The sequence below is a fragment of the Balaenoptera ricei genome, chromosome 14 (assembly GCF_028023285.1).
Source record: "Balaenoptera ricei isolate mBalRic1 chromosome 14, mBalRic1.hap2, whole genome shotgun sequence".
Taxonomy (NCBI): Eukaryota; Metazoa; Chordata; class Mammalia; order Artiodactyla; family Balaenopteridae; genus Balaenoptera; species Balaenoptera ricei.
The window spans coordinates 8,329,291-8,348,416 of NC_082652.1; the positions used below are offsets into that span (position 1 = coordinate 8,329,291).

General features: G+C 51.5%; 1 protein-coding gene across 9 annotated transcripts in view; it reads left to right on the top strand.

Annotated features, from left to right (window-relative positions):
- Window positions 1–19,126, top strand: part of KDM2B (lysine demethylase 2B) — a 123,539-nt gene that overhangs the window by 96,578 nt on the left and 7,835 nt on the right. For 6 of the 9 annotated variants that reach the window (XM_059895100.1, XM_059895102.1, XM_059895105.1 and 3 more), the window contains 10 exons: window positions 6,892–7,116; window positions 12,320–12,463; window positions 13,676–13,762; window positions 13,936–14,205; window positions 14,382–14,495; window positions 15,100–15,138; window positions 15,269–15,948; window positions 16,626–16,789; window positions 16,879–17,040; window positions 17,720–17,938. In XM_059895100.1, coding sequence (XP_059751083.1) covers window positions 6,892–7,116; window positions 12,320–12,463; window positions 13,676–13,762; window positions 13,936–14,205; window positions 14,382–14,495; window positions 15,100–15,138; window positions 15,269–15,948; window positions 16,626–16,789; window positions 16,879–17,040; window positions 17,720–17,938 — 2,104 coding nt within the window. The remainder of the gene's footprint in view (window positions 1–6,891; window positions 7,117–12,319; window positions 12,464–13,675; window positions 13,763–13,935; window positions 14,206–14,381; window positions 14,496–15,099; window positions 15,139–15,268; window positions 15,949–16,625; window positions 16,790–16,878; window positions 17,041–17,719; window positions 17,939–19,126) is intronic. The other 3 variants (XM_059895101.1, XM_059895103.1, XM_059895106.1) reach the window with 1 other exon arrangement.

Genomic DNA, 19,126 nt, shown 5'->3' on the forward strand with positions numbered 1-19,126 from the left:
AACCGGCTCTGCTTCTAAAACATCCATGAATCATCCCCTCCTCATCGTTCCTTCTATGGCTTCTCCTCAAGCCTTCGTAACCTTCATCCTGGACTACTGTAGCATCGTCAGCTCATCTCCCTGGCTTTCATCTTGCCCACCACCAAAAAAATTCTCTCCCCACAGTGTTGCCAAAATACGATCATGTTGCTCCTGCATGTAAAGCCCTTTAACTGCTCTTACAGGGGCCACTATTTCTGTAATGTGGTGTACGGGGCCTGCAGGTTTAGGCTCCTGCCACTTCAGGGCAGTTTTCCAGCAGCCATATCAAGCTATTCCTTGAATGTGTTATCTAGTTTCACATCTCTATCTTACTCTTCCTTCTGCCTAGAATATTCACTCTCTAACCCCACCCCTACTCCTGGCCTGCAGTGTCCTATCCTCCATCTAAGACTCGTTTTAGTCACCACCCCCTGTGTCTGACACTTTTCCCAGCCTCCCTTCCCAGTGAGATGAGGCATTCCTTCTGGGTCAGCATGCCAGAGCCCAGGCTTTAGAGCCATCGCCTGGGTATCTCGGCTTCTCATTTATTGGCAGTATGACACTGGGGAGACTACTTAAATGCACCGTGCCTCAGTTTCCTTATTTCTAAATGGAGATGATAATAATTCCTACGTCATAGGTTATCAATACAAGTATTGAAAAGAGTGTTGCTTCAGCACATGTTAGCTTTTGATATTATCATCACTGTATTGCAGTGTGTTTATGTGGTAACATGTCTTTCTTCCCCCAGACTGTAGTGCCTTTGAGAGTATGGAACAAACACATCTTACTCATCTTTGTAGTCCCAGCACCTAGCATTGAGTCTGTACATAATTCACAGCCAGAAAACAGTTGGGTGGGTAGGTGGGTGAAAGTGTGAGTGAGGGGGTGAATGAATGAGTCTGTAGCACAGATCACATGCTCTATTGGCTAGTGATGTAGAACATTTTTTCATGTGCTTATTGCCCATTTGTATATCTTTTTTTGGGGGGGGAGAGAATTATCTGCTTAAATCCTTTGCTCATTTTATTTAATTTATTTATTTTTGGCTGCATTGGGTCTTTCTTGCTGCGCACAGGGTTTCTCTAGTTGCAGCGAGTGAGGGCTACTCTTTGTTGTGGTGTGCGGGCTTCTCATTGTGGTGGCTTCTCTTGCTGCAGAGCACGGGATCTAGGCACACGGGCTTCAGTAGTTGTAGCACGTGGGCTCAGTAGTTATGGCTCGTGGGCTCTAGAGCGCAGGCTCAGTAGTTATGGTGCAGGGGCTTAGTTGCTCTGCAGCATGTGGGATCTTCCCGGACCAGGGCTCGAGCTCATGTCCCCTGCATTGGCAAGTGGATTCTTAACCACTGCACCACCAAGGAAGTCCTCCTTTGCTCATCTTAAAATTGGGATATTTGTCTTTCTCTTGTTGAGTTGTTTTATACCTTAAGGATACAACCCTTACCAGGTGTATAATTTGCAAATAATTTCTCCCATTCTTCTTCTTACTTGATAGTGCTCTTTTAAGCACAGAAGTTTTAAATTTTGAAGTTCAGTTTATCTTCTTTTGTCACCTGTGCTTTTGGTGTCATATCCAAAAAATCATTGCCTCATCCAAGGTCATGAAGAGTTACCCTTATGCTTTCTTAGAGTTTTATGGTTTTAGCCCTTACATTTAGGTCTTCTATCCATTTTGGGGTTAATTTTTGTGTGTTGTGTGATGTAAGGGTCCAACTTCATCCTTTTGTATGTGGATATCCATTTATCCCCACACCATTTGTTGAAAAGTCTGTTCTTCCCCCCACTGAATTGTCTTGACACCCCTGTTGAAAATCAGTTGGTCATAAATATTGTGAGGCTTTATTTCTGCAGTCTCAATTCTAGTTCATTGATCTGTATATCCATCCTTATGCCAGTACCACACTGTTTTGTTTACTGTAGTTTCATAGTAAGTTTTGAAATCAGGAAGTGTAAGTCCTCCAACTTTGTTCTTCATTTGCAAGATTGTTTTGGCTATTTCAGGTCCCTTGCATTTCCACATGATTTTTATCTTAATTTTTAAATTTTATTTTATTTTTGGCCATGCCACACGGCTTGCGGGATCTTAGTTCCCTGACCAGGGATTGAACCCAGGCCCCCTGCTATAGAAGTGTGGAGTCCTAATCACTGGACCACTAGGGAATTCCCTCCACATGAATTTTAGGATCAACCTTTCAATTTCTGCAGATGAGCCAGCTGTGATTTTCGTCAGGGTTGCATTGAATTTGTGGACCACTTTGTTTCCACTTTAGTTGGAAACTTCCTTTTGTTTCCTTTAACAATATTATCTTTCAGTCCATGAACATGGGATATCTTTTCACGTGAATTAGTTAATCCAAGTAATGTTAATTCCAGTATTTTAGAAATGAGAGATTGAAGGTTCTGCCCATGAATATTCTGGAGAATAGGATCTGATAGGAGGCACTTAGTTAATATTTGTGGAATGAAATGAACTATCTCAATAGTATTCCTTTTTTTTTTTTTAATTTTTATTTTTGGCTGCGTGGGTCTTCGTTTCCGCACACGGGCTTTTCTCTATCTCTAGTTGCAGCGAGCAGGGGCTATTCTTCATTGCGGTGCACGGGCTTCTCATTGGGTGGCTTCTCTTGTTGCGGAGCACGGGCTCTAGGCGCACGGGCTTCAGTAGTTGTGGCACTTGGGCTCAGTAGTTGTGGCTCGCAGGCTCTAGAGCTCAGACTCAGTAGTAGGTGGCGCACAGGCTTAGTTGCTCCGCGGCATGTGGGATCTTCCCGGATCAGGGCTCGAACCTGTGTCCCCTGCATTGGCAGGCGGATTCTTAACTACTGTGCCACCAGGGAAGCCCAATAGTATTCCTTTTTAAATTTTATTTAAAAAATAGTACTCCTTTTAAGGACGATACTTGTGAGATGTTGATGGAGAAAAAGTGTTGGAATACTAAGATTTGTGTGTATGGGCGTGTGGACTCAATTTTCCTAACCAGATGGAGCTGAGGATATGAGTTCTGGGCTGATAAAATCAACAAACGGCTTTGGGGTTTGGGAGGCTGGTTTGTATGTGGAAGTCAGTGGATGCCATCATCCCTTTCGCTGAGAAGAACATTTCAGGCTGAAATTAACAAAGGGGCATTCTGGGTTACTTGAATGAATAGAGGCACAGGTAGGATAGAGCGGAATTGAGTATTGGTTTGTGAACCTTTAGATGTCACCGAAAAGAGGTTAGGACAGAAGCCAAAACGAGGCTTGTTCACCTTCCCTAATAGAGACCCTCCGATGTCTTTCTTACCTGTTGATTTTCTCAGTGGTCTTTAGGAGGATCCTGCATTACAAGTGTTGCTCAGTTGACTCCTGACCAGCAAGCTGGCCTGCGAAGCTGCAGGCAGCAGCAGCTTTTCTAGCTTGTTTGGCAGCCTGGCAGAGAGGGCCTGAAACAAGGTCTTTGGAAACAGCCACCCTTATATCTCTTCCTTCGAGGCGTTGTCTGTCGTTGGCTCTGTCATTTTCCAGGATGTCTCAGCTGCCATCAAGATCCGGGCGGATTTGGTTTTTTCCATCGTTTGGAAAAGTGCCTCTTCAGATGAGAATGAACTTTGGAAAGCACAGGAAAGTGGGCTTGTTTCACAGTCAAGTACGAGCTTTGTGACTGTGGCCGGATCGACCCAACTCTCTTACTTTTGAGTGGCCAGAGAGGCCAGAGGTGCTCAGCTGCTGTGTATACCTGACGCTCCTGAGTGGGAGGCAAGAGCCATGTTTGGACTCCTGAAATTTTTTCTTTTTTTTTTCAGTCCTTCACCAAAGAAACTAGTCCTTAGACTCTCCTGCTCCAGGGTCAGAGTGTGAGCCCTTCACCTCTGGTTTTGTCCTTGGAGGCTGAACCTCAGGCTGCCTTCTCTGTACCTGACTCGAGGCTTTGAATCGCCCACCCCTTGGCCCATGTTTCAGGGATTTGAGGAGTGGGTTGCTAACAGGATGTGTGCTCTTTACCAGAGAGTCTTCCAGGCTGTGAAGAGAGGGAGAAACCTTCCTGGTCTCCATTTCTCTGGAAATTGATGTGCTTCTCTGCACCTCCTGTTGGCACCTGTCCTACTAAGGGCATCAAGGCACTAGCTGTGGGCCCCTTCCAGGGCGTGTGGTCAGTTCCCGTGGACTCTGGGGTCTCTTGTCCTACTTGGCCTGTGCATCACTGTGGTTTATAGTGTTTAGATGTGGTTTTAGTGTTTAGACGCACATCCTCCGCTGGCTCCGTGACCTTGAGCCGGTCACTTAACCTCTAGCTCCAGTTTCCTCATCTGAAATATGGCATCTCTCATAGGGTTATTATTGGGAAATTAGGTAATATCATACGTAAAATGAAGAGCAAGATGACAGGCACTTGGCAAGTACCCACCTGCACTGCTGTCACCGTCCCTGTCATCGCTGCTTCCACTCAGCACTCCTTGCTGCTTAGTTTTCAGGTCCACAGTTCCTTACGTGCTGTTCTCAAATCTAAAGTCTCTGAAAACTGATTTTTTTTCTTTTTTCTTTTTTTTTTTTTTTCCCCACTACTCATCTGGCAGCAAGACCTGACCTGAATTGACAGGCAGTGCCACGGCTGCGGAACTGCCCATATCCATGACTGGGGGCCCCAGACCTCCCTGGGCTGTGGTGCATGGGGAGGCCCCCCACTGCTTGCAGGAGGAGTAACTTGCATTGGGGCAGCCCCTTACCCCACCGGGTGGTGTGGCTTGTGGGAGCGGCGGGGTTAGGGCACAGGGAGGTGAGGACATGTGGGCCAGTAGAGCCGGGTCTCCTTTCCTCTTTGGAGTTCAGAGCAAGTTGAGAGGGATAAAGATCCAGAGCCGCAGCGCTTCCTGACGTGGGTGCCTCACCACCCGAGGCATTCGCAGTTTCCTTGAATGCTGCAGGCTCTTGGGAAAATAAATCGAGGGAAGGGATCCACTTAGGTATCAATACCAAAAGGTGTGTGTGGGACCTTCGGGTATGCACAGGGACCACGGCTCTGCAGGATAAAATGGTGGGGGTCAAGGCTTGATTCTCGGAGAACCATGGACTGTTTTCCTTGCTGATGTGGTTATAAGTTTCTAAGCAGCCCCAGTAGTTTGGGAGTGGGGAGCTGTGTGCATTGTGGGAGAGGGGGTCCCTGAAAGGAAGATCCTCTGCACTATGGTACATTGTAACCACACTTCTGGACCCAGGAGCTAGCGAGCGATGGGATTTTGTATAGGGATCCAAGTATGACAAGCAATTAAAATGGAAAGCCTGAGGTGGACTGAAGCTTGTTTAATTGGCTGAGAAGGGCTTTAAGCATTCGATGCCAATTAGATCAGATAATTTTGCGGTGAGAGTGTGTCTCTCTGACAGAGGGATGAACCATTTTTCAGCAAACTCAGAAAGGTGCTTCAGATGAGACACTCTCCCTACCATCCTGGTCCTTCCTACTTGTCATCCTGGGTGGACAGCGTCCCAGCGGCTGGTCTCTGATCCTGGTTTGCAAGAGGCTCTGGGGCTGGTGGCCAGGTTGTAAGGACCTCAGAGCAGGACATGTGGCTGGCTTGTGCCCTGTTCAGCATTTAGTACCACTTTCTGTTCATCTGCCTGTCTCTGTTTCCCTGAGTCACAGGGAGAAGGTCTCAGAAATCAGTTCCTTAGGGTTACTGTCTCATTCTCTTGGGGTCTGGTTTATTGAGCACATGCTAGGTGCCAGCCATCTTGTCGAGGGACAGTGGTGACAAGACACCCTCCATAACTGCCTCTCTGAGCTCCCTGTCTCAAAGGGAAGACCCATGAGAGAACAGACAGTTATGCTGTGTCAGGGGCCCAGTGCAGGGCGGTCAGGAAGGGCTGCCAGGAGAAGGCAGTGTTTAAACTGGGTCCTGCAGCCTGAGCAGGCATTAGTCGAGTGGGGTGGGGAGGGGTGGGTGTCCCTGGCAGAGGGAACAGAGGCGGAGTGTGTGGCCTCCCTGCGGAAGCACAGGTAGCCCGAGGAGCCTGGCCTGACGTGGGGGGGCTGCAGAAGGCTCTTGAGCCAGGCGCGCTGCCCTCCAAAGCAGGGTGTCCCTGTCAGCTTCCCGGGGCTGCCATAGTGGAGCACCACAAACGGGGTGGCTTAACGTACGGATGCCAAGGGAGGAAGAGGTGCTGGTGGGATGACTTGGGAGATTGGGATTGACATATATACACTATTGATGCTATGTATAAAATAGGTAATCAATGAGAACCTACCATATAGCACAGGGAACTCTACTCAGGGTGACCTAAATGGGAAGGAAATCTAAAAAATAGGGGATATATTTGTACATAAAGCTGATTTACTTTGCTGTACAGCAGAAACTAACACAACATTGTAAGGCAACTATACTCCAATAAAAATTAAAAAAAACAAAACCCAAAAAACTGGGTGGCTTAAAACAACGTACTCTCTCACAGTTCTGGAGCCTAGAAGTCAGAAGTCAAGGTGTTGCAGGGCGTTGCTTTCCATGACGGCTCTAGGCAAGGACCCTTCCTTGCGTCTTCCAGCTTCTGGCATTTGCTGGCTTCCTTGACGTTTCTTGGCTTGTAGATGGCGGCATCCCTCCAGGCACATGGCCGTCTTCTCTCTGTGTCTTCACATAAGACTTCTCTGTGCTTGTGTCCAAATTTACCCCTTTCACAAGGACACCAGTCCTATTGGATTAGGGCCACCCTAGTGACCATATTTTAAAAGTTTCGTCTGTAAAGACCCAATTTCCAAGTAAGGTCACATTCTGAGGTTCTGGGGTTAGGACTTCAACATACCTTTTGGGTGAACACACTTCAACCCATAACCCCCCAGACTCGGGGCCTGGCCGGCCCTGCGGGCCCCCATCTCACCAGTCCTGTGTGTGCTCCCACAGAACCGGGCCGTAGGTCGGCCCAAGGGGAAGCTGGGCCCCGCCTCCGCGGTGAAGTTGGCCGCCAACCGGACCACGGCGGGAGCTCGCCGGCGCCGGACGCGATGCCGCAAGTGCGAGGCCTGCCTGCGGACGGAGTGCGGAGAGTGCCACTTCTGCAAGGACATGAAGAAGTTCGGGGGCCCCGGGCGGATGAAGCAGAGCTGCATCATGCGGCAGTGCATCGCGGTGAGTGCCCCCAGGGGCGCCCCTCCCAGTGGCTGCGGTGCTTCTTCCCCCGGGAGTGGAGGTGGCAGCCCTTCCTTGCTCCAGGACGCGGGGGCTCCTGAATGCAGGCCCCACCTGTGCCTTAGGCCGGTCTGTTCCTCTGCTCATTGGTCTGTCCAGTCCCTCCGCTTGAAGAGAATGTGGCCACAGCAGAAACCCCGGAGGGGTGCTCCCTCCTGGGAAGAAAGGGGAGACTAATGCTGTTTGCAGATTCCACGCTGCAGGACTCTGGGGTCCTGCCATGTGCTCAGGCTCCCTTTCCTTCGTAGTCTGCTGGTCTTATAACTCCTTCCTTCCCTAGATGACCGAGTACTTTGAAGTCTCTGCCATTAAAGATGTCAGGGCAGCCTGTCCTGTCTGTGACCCTGTTGCCAACATTTATGGTCCAGTTCATGACGGTTCTGGGCCCTCCCTTCCTTCCTGTCCTGCCTTCAAAGTCAGAGGTCTGGGTGGAAGGTCAGTGCCCCTCCTGAGGGGGCTGTCCCAGAGAAGGAGGACTGATTTACGGTGTCCAGGAGGAGCTGGGCCACTGGAAAGCCTGGCCAGCCCCTCCAGGCCATCTCACCTGGCCTCCGGCCTTGCCCCAGGACAGGGCAGTGGGCTCAGGCTCTGGCAACTCAGCAGGGTCCTGGCTCTGCCCGTGTATCCCCCCTGCACACACTTAGGCATTCTGCCTTCCTTAGGGCACTGCTCCGGGCCCCAGGGTCCTCCCTGAGGGAGCGGTGATCTCCGTGCTCCCACAGGAAAGCAGGCTCAGCAGGAGGGACAGGATCCTTGGCCCTGGGTAAGACCCTCACAGGCCCAGCCTGGCATCAGGCGAGGCTTCCTCCCTGGCTGCTGATGCCCCTCCAAGCCTGGGGCACCTTCCCCTTCTCCCTCCAACACGTACTGCTTGTGTTTTTGTGTTTTCCTTATGTCTGTCTCTCTTTTTAAAATTGTGGTCCAAAACTTGTACAATTTACCATCTTGACCATTTTTAAGTGTACAGTTCAGTGATATTACCTATATGCTCGTTGTTGTGCAAACTGATCTCTAGAACTTTTTCATCTTGCCAAATGGAAACTCTATATCCATTGAACAGCAGCTCCTCATCCCCCCTCCCCCAGCCCCTGGCAACCACCTTTCTACTTTCTGTTTCTAATTGTGACTACTCTGGACACCTCATGTAAGTGGATTCAGGCAGGACGTCTCCCTCTGTGAGCTTATTTCACTCTACTTTAATGTTCTCAGGGTTCATCCACATGGTAGCATGCGTCAGGATTTCCTTCTTTTTAAAGGCTGAATAATATTCTGTTGTGTGGATGTGCTGCATTTTCTTTATCTGCTTATCTGCTCATGGACATTTAAGTTGCTTCCACCTCTTGGCCATTGTGAATAATGCTGCAACGAACATGGATGTGCCAGTATCTCTTTGAGATCCTGCTTTGGATTCTTTTGGATATATTGCTATATCTAAAAGCATATTGCTATATATATATATCTCCAGAAGTAGGATTGTTGGAGCATGTGGTCATTTTGTTTTTAATTGAGGAATCTCCATACTGTTTCCCACAGTGGTTGCTCTATTTCACATTCCCATCAGTAGTGCACAAGGGTTTCAGTTTTTCCACATCCTTGCCAACACTTGTTATTTTTTTCTTTTTTGATAGTGGCCATCCTAATGGGTGTGAGGTGGATACCTCACTATGGTTTTGATTTACATTTCTCTGATGATTAGTGATGTTGAGCATCTTTTCATGTGATTGTTGGTCATTTGTAGACCTTCTTTGTACAAATGTGTTGAAGTCCTTTGCCTATTTTAAAATTGGATTGTTTGTATTTTGTTGTTGAGTTATAGGAGTTCTTCATATATTCTGGATATTAACCCCTTATCAGATAACATGGTTTGTAAATATATTCTCTCATTATGTACATTGCCTTTTCACTCTGTTGATTGTTTCCTTTGCTGTGTAGAGGTTTCGAAGTTTCGTTGCTTGTGTTTTTGTCACCTGTACCAGGTCATTTGAATGGATTTCAGGGAGTTTGAGCACCCCCTTGAAATTAAATACAGATTTTTATATGTGTGCCTGTGTGTATGTGCACTTTTCTGGAGTGAGGGTCCATGACTTATTGCATTCTGTCATGGTTTAAGAGAAGTTGTCCATAGGGACTCTGGGTTTTGAGAACAGTGTCACCTAAAACTTGGCATGTTAGCAGTGCCCCAGGACCGTCTCTTCCTCTTAATTTTTTTTTTTTAATTTATTTTTTTGGCTGTGTTGGGTCTTCGTTGCTGCACGTGGGCTTTCTCTAGTTGCGGTGAGCGGGGGCTACTCTTTTGCGGTGGGTGGGCTTCTCATTGCGGTGGCTTCTCTTGTTGCGGAGCACGGGCTCTAGAGCACAGGCTCAGTAATTGTGGCGCCCGGGTTTAGTTGCTCCACCGCATGTGGGATCTTCCTGGACCAGGGCTCGAACCCATGTCCCCTGCATTAGCAGGTGGATTCTTAATCACTGCGCCACCAGGGAAGTCCCCATCTCTTCCTCTTTAGCCATACTTTCTCTTTCACCCTCACCTTCCCTCCAGTGACCCAGGTCCAGTTATAGGAAGCTGTCTCTGCTGTCACCTGTTCTTTGCAGCCCTGGTGTCTGGCCCAGTGCCTGGCACAGGGATTGTCGGTTGAAGGAAACCTCACTTTTGTGTGTGTCTTCCTCTCCAACCTGGGACTGATGGCAAATGCAACCTTAGCCCGACCCTCACTCGAGGTCCTTGCTCTTCTTCCAGGCTCCATACTCTGTTGGGGCACTTCCTGCCACGTTTTACCCGCCTCTGACCCAGGCAGACCCACCTCTACTCCTCTTCCAGGCCCTTTTCCCTGATGAGTGAGTCTCTCTTTTCCCATGGGGGAGGCTTCCTCCACAGACTTTATCCCTTCCCACTGCCCAGCACCCTCTCCCTGTAGCCCTGGCCGGGGTTTCCCCTCCTGCAGTAACTTTGCAGAGACTGGTTCTGTCTCTCCTCGCCTACTTCAGAGTCTGAACGAATGATGACTCTTTTGCTTTCAGTGTTCTATCCATTTTCCAGACTTTTCCAGTTATTGGTGGAGTGTATCTCAGCTTATTTGAAGCTATTCTAACTCAGTTTAATAAAAATTGGTTGTGTGTTTCCTCTGGATCCCAAGTACTGGGAGGTGGACGTGTATAAGGAGGAGAGACTGAGAGCCTGTCCACAGGGGTTTATAGTCTGGTACATCAGCTCTCAAACTTTGTGGTCTTGGGACCCCTTTGCTCTCTTAAAAATTATGAAAACCCCAAAGAGCTTTCGTCTATGTGGGTTATTTATTTATTAATATTACTGTAATAAAAAATTTTAAATATTTTGAATTCATTTACAAATTACAAGAAACCCACTACATATTAACATAAATAACATTTTTAGGAGAAATAACATCTTCTGAAACAAAAACGATTAGTAGGAAAAATAGCATTGTTATATGTTTTTGTAAATCTTTTTTATGCCTGGTTCAGTAGAAAAGACCTAGATTTTCATATATGCCTCTATATTCATTCTGTGATGTTGTTTTGGAGGCACTATATGAGGAAAACCTGGCCTCATAAATATGTGGTTGAAAAAGGGAGGAGTCTTTTTTGGTGGGTGGGTCTGCGCTGCTCAGCTTGTGACTGTGAAAGCGTGGAGTCCAAACAGCTGGACTGCCAGGGAATTCCTGGGAGGAGTCTTTTAATAGCCTTTTCAGATAATCGTGGATATACTTCTCATCCACCACCAGAGCTCAACAGGTGGCAAGTGCTTAAAGGTTAGTTGTAATGTGGAATCTGAAACTGTATCAGTGAACTTTTCCTACTGTTACATTAAAATTCATTAGTCGTTCTTGCCCCTCATTTGCTCATGCCTAATGTTACAACATCAGATATTGGTCATTTGGAAAACACTGGCTCACTGAGTTTTACAGATTTTCCAAATAGGGGTACATAGTGTTATACAGTGTTTAAAAAAAAAAACACATTTGTTAACACCAGCACCAATGTCCTCAGAAAAGTCTTTAAGTATCGAGAAGCTGTCTAGTTCACAGTGGCTGATGTAAGTTTTCCAAAATTCTAATTTTTGTTTGAAAATTCAAATTTCATCATCTGCAACAAATGTTTTAAGTTATTTTTCTGAAAGTGACAGGCTTACTTATTTCATCTTTGAGAAGATGTGCCAATACCCTTTTTTTTTTTTTTTTGAATAATCAGTCATTCTTTCAAGTAAAATGGTGTTCTATGGAGAAAGTGACCAGTTCAGTTCACGGCTTGGTCACAAGAGCTTTTCCTTTAGATAACCATCATCCTTTGGTATTCAGCTGAAGTAGTTGATGCATACTTCCTATTTTGTCATGCAGAATATTAAAAGAATGTGTACTCGGAGGTCAGAGTTTTAATAAAATTAATAATTCTTACTGCTTTATTAAAGATATCCTTAAATGAAACTGGTGATCTTTTTAAGAAGCATGTGGCCCGGAATGGCCCAGTGACTGCCTGGTCACATTGGAGCCTCTGCCCTGACAGGTGCCAGCAGTTTCACCCACCAGTGCAAGTGTCAACACAGTGAAAAAGGCAGATGATGTCTTAGTGGTGTTCTGAAGATAGTTTGACCTCCCTGTAAAGTCTTGAGGACCCGGAGTCCTTAGACTGTGCTTTGATAGCCGCTGGAGAGATGTGGCCTCAGCCCCTACAGATCTGGGCTCAGTTCATGCCCCACCTCCTCCTGCAGGTCTTTTCTCATATGTGAGGCTGTCCCTGACCCCTGCGTTTCAGATTAGCCCTCCTTTCCTCCACCTCACTGCTGGCCTGGCCCTCCTTGCTTTATTTTTCTCCATTTCCCTTGTCACCATCTAACAGACTCTTCTTCATTTTGCTCGCCTCCCTCCACTAAAATGTAAGCTCAGGATGGCAGAGACTTTTATCTCTCTGGTTCAGTGCTATAGCCAGCACTTGGAGTGGTACTTGGCACGTGGAGGTAGTAGCCAGATAGGTATTTGAATGAATGAATGAATGAATGAATGATGCGCAGTGCCTGGGCTGGTTCTCCCCCAGCTCCTGGAAGGCCCCAGGGCAGCACCTCATTGCCTTTGATGTGTTTCCCATGGGGTCCCGGCCGTGCTGACTCCTGTGTGTTCTCCCCGCTCTTCAGCCAGTGCTGCCCCACACCGCCGTGTGTCTAGTGTGTGGCGAGGCAGGAAAAGAGGACACAGTGGAAGAGGAAGAAGGCAAGTTTAACCTCATGCTCATGGAGTGCTCCATCTGCAACGAAATCATCCACCCTGGATGCCTTAAGGTGAGCAGCCTCGGGGACATCTGGCTGTGCCGCTTGGCGCCTCACCCTGGGCCTCTGGTGGTGCCGATGCTCCGGGGGTTTGGGGGGTGGAGGGGAGTGAGACTAGGTTCCCTCCCTGGAGGACTCTGAGTCTGGGGGATTCTCTGTGTCCGATGATGAGCTGAGGGCGAGAAGGTTCTGGAGTAGCTCAGACCTTGCACCCATGTCTTTGCGGGAGTGAACACACACACAGACACACACATTCCACCTCCCAGGACCTCAGAACCACAGAGAGTTCCCAGAGTCTTGCACCTGGGCCAGAGGGAGAGAGTGGGTAGTTGGGCTGCTCTCAGGGCTTCTGGGAAAAAAGGCCTGGGCCAGGGGAGGGCGGGTCCTGTAACAACAGGTGGTTGCATTCCTGTCCCATGTGCCAGGAACCTGTTCCCTTGGTGTGCCCAGGGCAGGACTGCCTCCTGGGGACCGTCGTGCTGTGCCTGCCTGTCTTAGGCAGCAGGTTCCACCTTTGAAAGGAAGAGACTGCTCTGGGCCGGCACATAGCTCATACCTTCTGCCTCAAGAGAATGTCAACCTACTTGGCACCTCCCATCAGCCCAGCTGTACCTGTGTTTAGAGAGATGAGAGTGGGCCTGCCCCAAAGGGTGCTTCAACTCTGAGGTGTCAGTCCCCTTTCCCTCGGTGCTGGTAGTGGGGTTTGTCGTGACTCTCCCCTCTCCCCAGCACACACACCTCCCCCTCTGAAAAGGGGTGCTATGCTTTTCCCCTGGCCCCTGGTCACTTCTCTCTCTCCCGGATCAGAAGCTCCAGGGAAAGCACATCTGACTTGCTGACACCACGCACCCAGTTTGGTGCTGTTAAATGACTGAATGGTGGTGTGGGTCCTTGCTGGGTGCCAGGCCCTGAGCTAATTGCTTTCACCAGGTTACCTCATTGAATTCTCACATAACTCCAGTGAGACAGGCACACTCCATTTTATGGCTGAGGGCACTGGCCCACAGAGGTGGAGTGATTTGCCCAGGGTCACGGAGCTAGGAAGAGGCACTATCAGGATTTGAATGCTGACCTGAATCCAGAGCCGCCCGTCTTAACCACTGTTGTTCTCTCTTGGCCAAAGGTGGTATGGAAATGGCTTTTGGGAGGGGGTGTTGATGCCCTTGGTGGAGCTGGCCTTGTCCACCCCCTCCCTGCTTGCTGACTGCTGTGTGTCCCTCCCAGATTAAGGAGTCAGAGGGCGTGGTCAACGATGAGCTTCCAAACTGCTGGGAGTGTCCAAAGTGTAACCACGCCGGCAAGACCGGGAAAGTGAGTGCCGGGCTCCGAGTCCCAGGGGTCAGCCCAGGAGGGGGTAGACCTTGGCCTTGACAGACCCAGCCTGTCTCCCAGCCCACGGCGATGTGGGCTTGAGGGGTACCGCGGACTCGGGGGCAAGGGCATGTCCAAAGATATACAGTTCGTGTGTTCCTTCTCTGTTTTTGGCCTACAAGCAAAAGCGTGGCCCTGGCTTTAAGTACGCCTCAAACCTGCCCGGCTCCCTGCTCAAGGAGCAGAAGATGAACCGCGACGGCAAGGAGGGGCAGGAGCCTGCCAGGCGGAGGAGTGAGTGTGAGGAGGCGCCCCGGCGCAGGTCGGACGAGCACCCCAAGAAGCTGCCCCCTGACGGCATCCTGCGCCGAAAGTCAGACGATGTGCACCTGAGGAGGAAGCGGAAATACGAGAAGCCCCAGGAGCTGAGTGGACGCAAGCGAGTACGACTGGGAGGGGCGGGCAGCGAGGGGTGGCCTGGCTGGTCCCGGGTGCAGGGGCGCGCGGGCGGGGGCGGGGATGGGCGGCGGGGAGAGCTGAAGTCACGGAAGTCCTGAGAGCCCGGCCCGAGAGAAAGGAGGGGAAAACCAGCGAGTCACTCCTCTTCCCACCCCTTTAGGCCTCGACGCTTCAAACGTCCCCCGGTTCCTCCTCTCACCTCTCGCCGAGGCCCCCTCTAGGCAGCAGCCTCAGCCCCTGGTGGAGATCCAGTCTCACTTACTTCCAGCAGCAGGTGCTCCCACGTCGCCCCGCCCTCCCCAGGCCCGGGAGACTCACGAGTCCCGGGCCGCCCCCGCCCCCGCCCCCGCCCCGCCCCGCCCCGCCCCGCCCCACTGGTCCTCAGCCCCGAGGCTCTGGCTCGTGGTTCTGGCGTGGGGCCTGGGAAGCTGAAGCTGCCGCGGGGAAGCCCTGTGGATCTGGGGAACCTCGGAGGATCCTGGCGGCCCCTCTTCGCCCACCGGCCCTTCCAGCATCAGCCACGAGGTGGCGCCTGGTTGTCTTCTCGCTCTAGCCATTAAGGCTCGGCTGGGAATCCTGCAGACCCTGCCTCTGGGACAGGCTCCCCGAGCCAAGTCCGACCTGAATGGGAGACTGCATATCTCTGGGTCTGTCCAGGGGTGGGAGGTCAGTTGGGTGGGGACAGCTCGATCACCCTCCGCCAGTTCCAGCTTCTTCCTTAAAACCAGCAGGCAGGGCCCACCCATCTGTCAGAGCAGAGAAGATGGGATTTGTTGGGAAGGTGACCCTCCAGCCTCTGTTGGTGGGGCTGGGTGTAGAGGGGACCAAATCCCACGAACCCTGGGAGCAAGCTCTGCATCCTTTCTTTCCTGTGACAGCTAAAACCCGGCAAAGAAGATAAACTTTTCAGGAAAAAGGTACCGTCTTCCGCCCTCGCCCCAGGCCCGCTCCTGGGGCAATGGGTCCTGGGGTGGAGGGTGGGAGGCCTGGGTAGGCGCAGCCCCGGGTCTAGGGGCTCACCCCCCCACGCTCCCCCTCCTCCCTCAGCGGCGGTCCTGGAAGAACGCTGAGGACCGAATGGCTCTGGCCAACAAGCCTCTCAGGCGCTTCAAGCAGGAGCCGGAGGACGACCTGCCCGAGGCGCCCCCCAAGACGAGGGAGAGCGACCACTCCCGCTCCAGCTCCCCGACCGCCGGCCCCAGCACGGAGGGGGCGGAGGGCCCCGAGGAGAAGAGGAAGGTGAAGATGCGCCGGAAGCGGCGACTCCCCAACAAGGAGCTGAGCAAGGAGCTGAGCAAGGAGCTCAACCAGGAGATCCAGAAGACGGAGAGCAGCCTGGCCCACGAGAACCACCAGCCCATCAAGTCGGAGCCTGAGAGCGAGAACGAGGAGCCCAAGCGGCCCCTGGGCCTCTGTGAGCGCCCTCACCGCTTCAGCAAGGGGCCCAACGGCACCCCCCGGGAGCTGCGGCACCAGCTGGGGCCCAGCCTGCGCAGCCCGCCCCGAGTCATCTCCCGGCCCCCTCCCTCCGTGTCCCCGCCCAAGTGCATCCAGATGGAGCGACATGTGATCCGGCCGCCCCCCATCAGCCCCCCGCCCGACTCTCTGCCCCTGGATGATGGGGCGGCCCACGTTATGCACAGGGAGGTGTGGATGGCCGTCTTCAGCTACCTCAGCCACCAAGACCTGTGTGTCTGCATGCGGGTCTGCAGGACCTGGAACCGCTGGTGAGGGGCACCGGCTGAGTTCGGATGGGGGCACCAGGGGGTCAGGCTAAGGCTTAGGCTAGACGAGGGATGGCACATGCGTCCCCACTGGAGTCGCTCGTGATGCTCTTTCTTTCTAAGCCCCGTCCAGCTTAAGTGTCCTCCTCAAAGAGGTCTAGCAGCTACAGTCAGTGTGGTCTTGTCAAAAGAGGGGAACCCTATTTGCTTTCCTGATTTAGCTTCTTGGAAGATGAACTGAGGACCAGGGGGAGTCCTTGTCCTTAAAGAGCTAGCCCAGGTTATGAGTGCCGTGCCAGTTCCTGACCTTAATCCCTGCTTTGATAGTTCCCAGCTGGAACGGTCTCTGACCTTGGCCAAGTTACTTACCTTCATCTGTGAACAGGCATGATGCAGGGTTGTTCTGAGATATGGCCTGTGGAGGGTGTAATTAAGCCCCCAGTAAATACTTTACAGCTTCTGGTACTTTCCACAGGGGTGGGGGGGAAGGGCTGTGACAATCAGAGCAGAGGCTCTCAGGTGCCAGCGAGACGGAAACTAAACAGAGGGGTCCAGGGGACGAAGTTAAGGAGCCTCCCCCTGGGCTTGGTAGGTGGGGGACTGACCACAGCCATGCAGGGGGGCTCCCCAGGAGAGCTCCCAACTCTGACGTTGCCCCCTCTGCTGGGCCTGGCCCGCAGGTGCTGTGATAAGCGGTTATGGACCCGCATCGACCTGAACCACTGCAAGTCCATCACACCCCTGATGCTGAGCGGCATCATCCGGCGACAGCCTGTCTCCCTGGACCTCAGCTGGACCAATATCTCCAAGAAACAGCTGAGCTGGCTCATCAACCGCTTGCCTGGTGAGCACTGGGCCAGGGACCCTCAGTGTGCAGTAGCAGGGGCTGGTGTGTATCACCTGACCTGCCACCCCCTCTCTGTCCCCTGCCAGGGCTCCGAGACTTGGTGCTGTCCGGCTGCTCATGGATCGCAGTCTCAGCCCTGTGTAGCTCCAGTTGTCCGCTGCTCCGGACCCTGGATGTCCAGTGGGTAGAAGGACTAAAGGACGCCCAGATGCGGGATCTCCTGTCCCCGCCTACAGATAACAGGCCAGGTGAGTGTCCGGGACAGGGGTGTACCCAAGGCTGGGGGTCACAAGAAGGTGGTATGACCAAGCTGTGCCATTGGATCTGGTCTGACTACCAGACCCCATCTGGTAGTCATGTCTTCAAGCCTTCTCTGGCTTCAGCAGAGCTGAAGTCCCAGCTGAGTCCCAGCTGCTGTTCTCAGTTAGCTTTGGGTACAAGAGGGGACCCGTGAGAGTGCAGAGGCTCCCAGGATGCCACTTTGGGAACTCTGTGTGCATCTCACTGCTTCTATGTTAATTTGTCCTTCGTTGGCTTTAAGCCTCAAGCATCGGGGTCAGCGTGGCCGGACAGGGCCTCACGGGATGAAGCCCTCCTAGGTCGGGTTGCAGGGCTCACTGCTCCCCACCAGTACCTTAAATGAGGAATCTGTGGTGACCCAGAGGTGCTGGGCTGTCTGTACTCCAACTGGCTGAGCACTGCTGGGTGGAATGCAGGCTCTGTGTTTCTAGGTGTTCTGACTTTTAAAGAATCTACAGGTGTAAAACTTGATGTGGAATATTCCGACTTTTAAGTGTTGGAACCAGTTTTGATCTTTTGGGGGAGACACTCAACGGCTAAATGAAACCCAGGTGTTCCACCTGGCTGGTAGGCCTTGTAAAGTGTCATGTCAGGGTGACATGTTGCCTGTCTGTCCTGCTCCCTCAGGTCAGATGGACAATCGGAGTAAGCTCCGGAACATTGTGGAGCTGCGTCTGGCCGGCCTGGACATCACAGACGCCTCCCTGCGGCTTATCATTCGCCACATGCCCCTGCTCTCCAAGCTCCACCTTAGTTACTGTAACCACGTCACTGACCAGTCCATCAACCTGCTCACTGCTGTGGGCACCACCACCCGAGACTCCTTAACCGAAATCAACCTGTCAGGTCAGTCAGGGGCACCCATCGGGGTCTGCCCAGGACCCCGGGGGACAGGCTGGGCATTCTGCATTCGAAAGGAAATACTTGTGTGCCTGTTGCTATAGGGTCACAGTGTTAGACGCTACGACACACCAGTGAACAAGACAGACCCATGGCCTAGTCTAGAGGGGAAACACACATTAAACAAATAAGCATTATTAGATTTTAAATAATTGCTACCAAAAAATAGTGCTAGTAGCAGTGAGAGCACATGAGCACATAGCAGTGGATCTTGACCCAAAATATGGGCTAGAAAAGCTTCCCTTGGGTGCTGTGGACGACCTGGCGCCTGGCAGCAGGGGGTGTGGGAGAGTAGCCGGCAGTGAGGCCAGGCCGGGCCAATGGAGTAAGCAGCTTGATTTCTGCCATGGTTGTCGTCGCTTACGTGTCCCCCTCCTGACCCTGCTATCAAGGGGCCTGTTGTTGACAAGAAGGAAACCCCACAGGGGAGTCCTCACTCCCCCCAGTTACTGATGGGGCTGGAGTTGGTTCCTAAGGACTTGGGGCACAACCAACAGGGAGGTGGACAGAGGCAACGCTGCCCGTTCTCAGCCCAGCTAACCCAGTTCTCGTCTGATCGCTCAGGATGGTCAGGTTGGGCGTGTAAGATTTGGACGCGACCAAAAAAAAAAGAAGGAGAAAAGAAACTTTTTTCCTCCAGAAATTACCAAGTAATAAATGATACCCTCACCTCATTTAAATTACATTTTGACACAATCCAATCTGATGTCTGGCTTGGTCAGGATTCACATACTGTTTAGCTGTTTCCCTCTCTCCATCCCACGTTCATGCCTGAGAAAGGCCTTCCTGTTACCAGTGCCACATCCGAGTGGGAGCTGATGCTGTACCTTAGTGCCTAGGGAGCCCACCCTCCTCCCTGGGGAGTATTGGTGGCGAGGTGGGGGGCAGGGGGGTGTTGCATTCCATGGAGGCAGAGAACAGAGAGCCACACTGAGGTGAGCTTTCACCAAGACCCCAGCTCCAGGCTCAGCTCGTGGTCTTGAATTGATGCTGGGGCCGCCCCGTGGAGGAGGGCCTGGGGAGCATCTTGTTCTAAAGTGCCTGGTAGTAATGAACTCTTCACTTATTCTCATTTGGTTACCGTGCATGTGTAGCAGAGATGCCAGTATAAATCCCCCTCCCCTGCAGCACAGT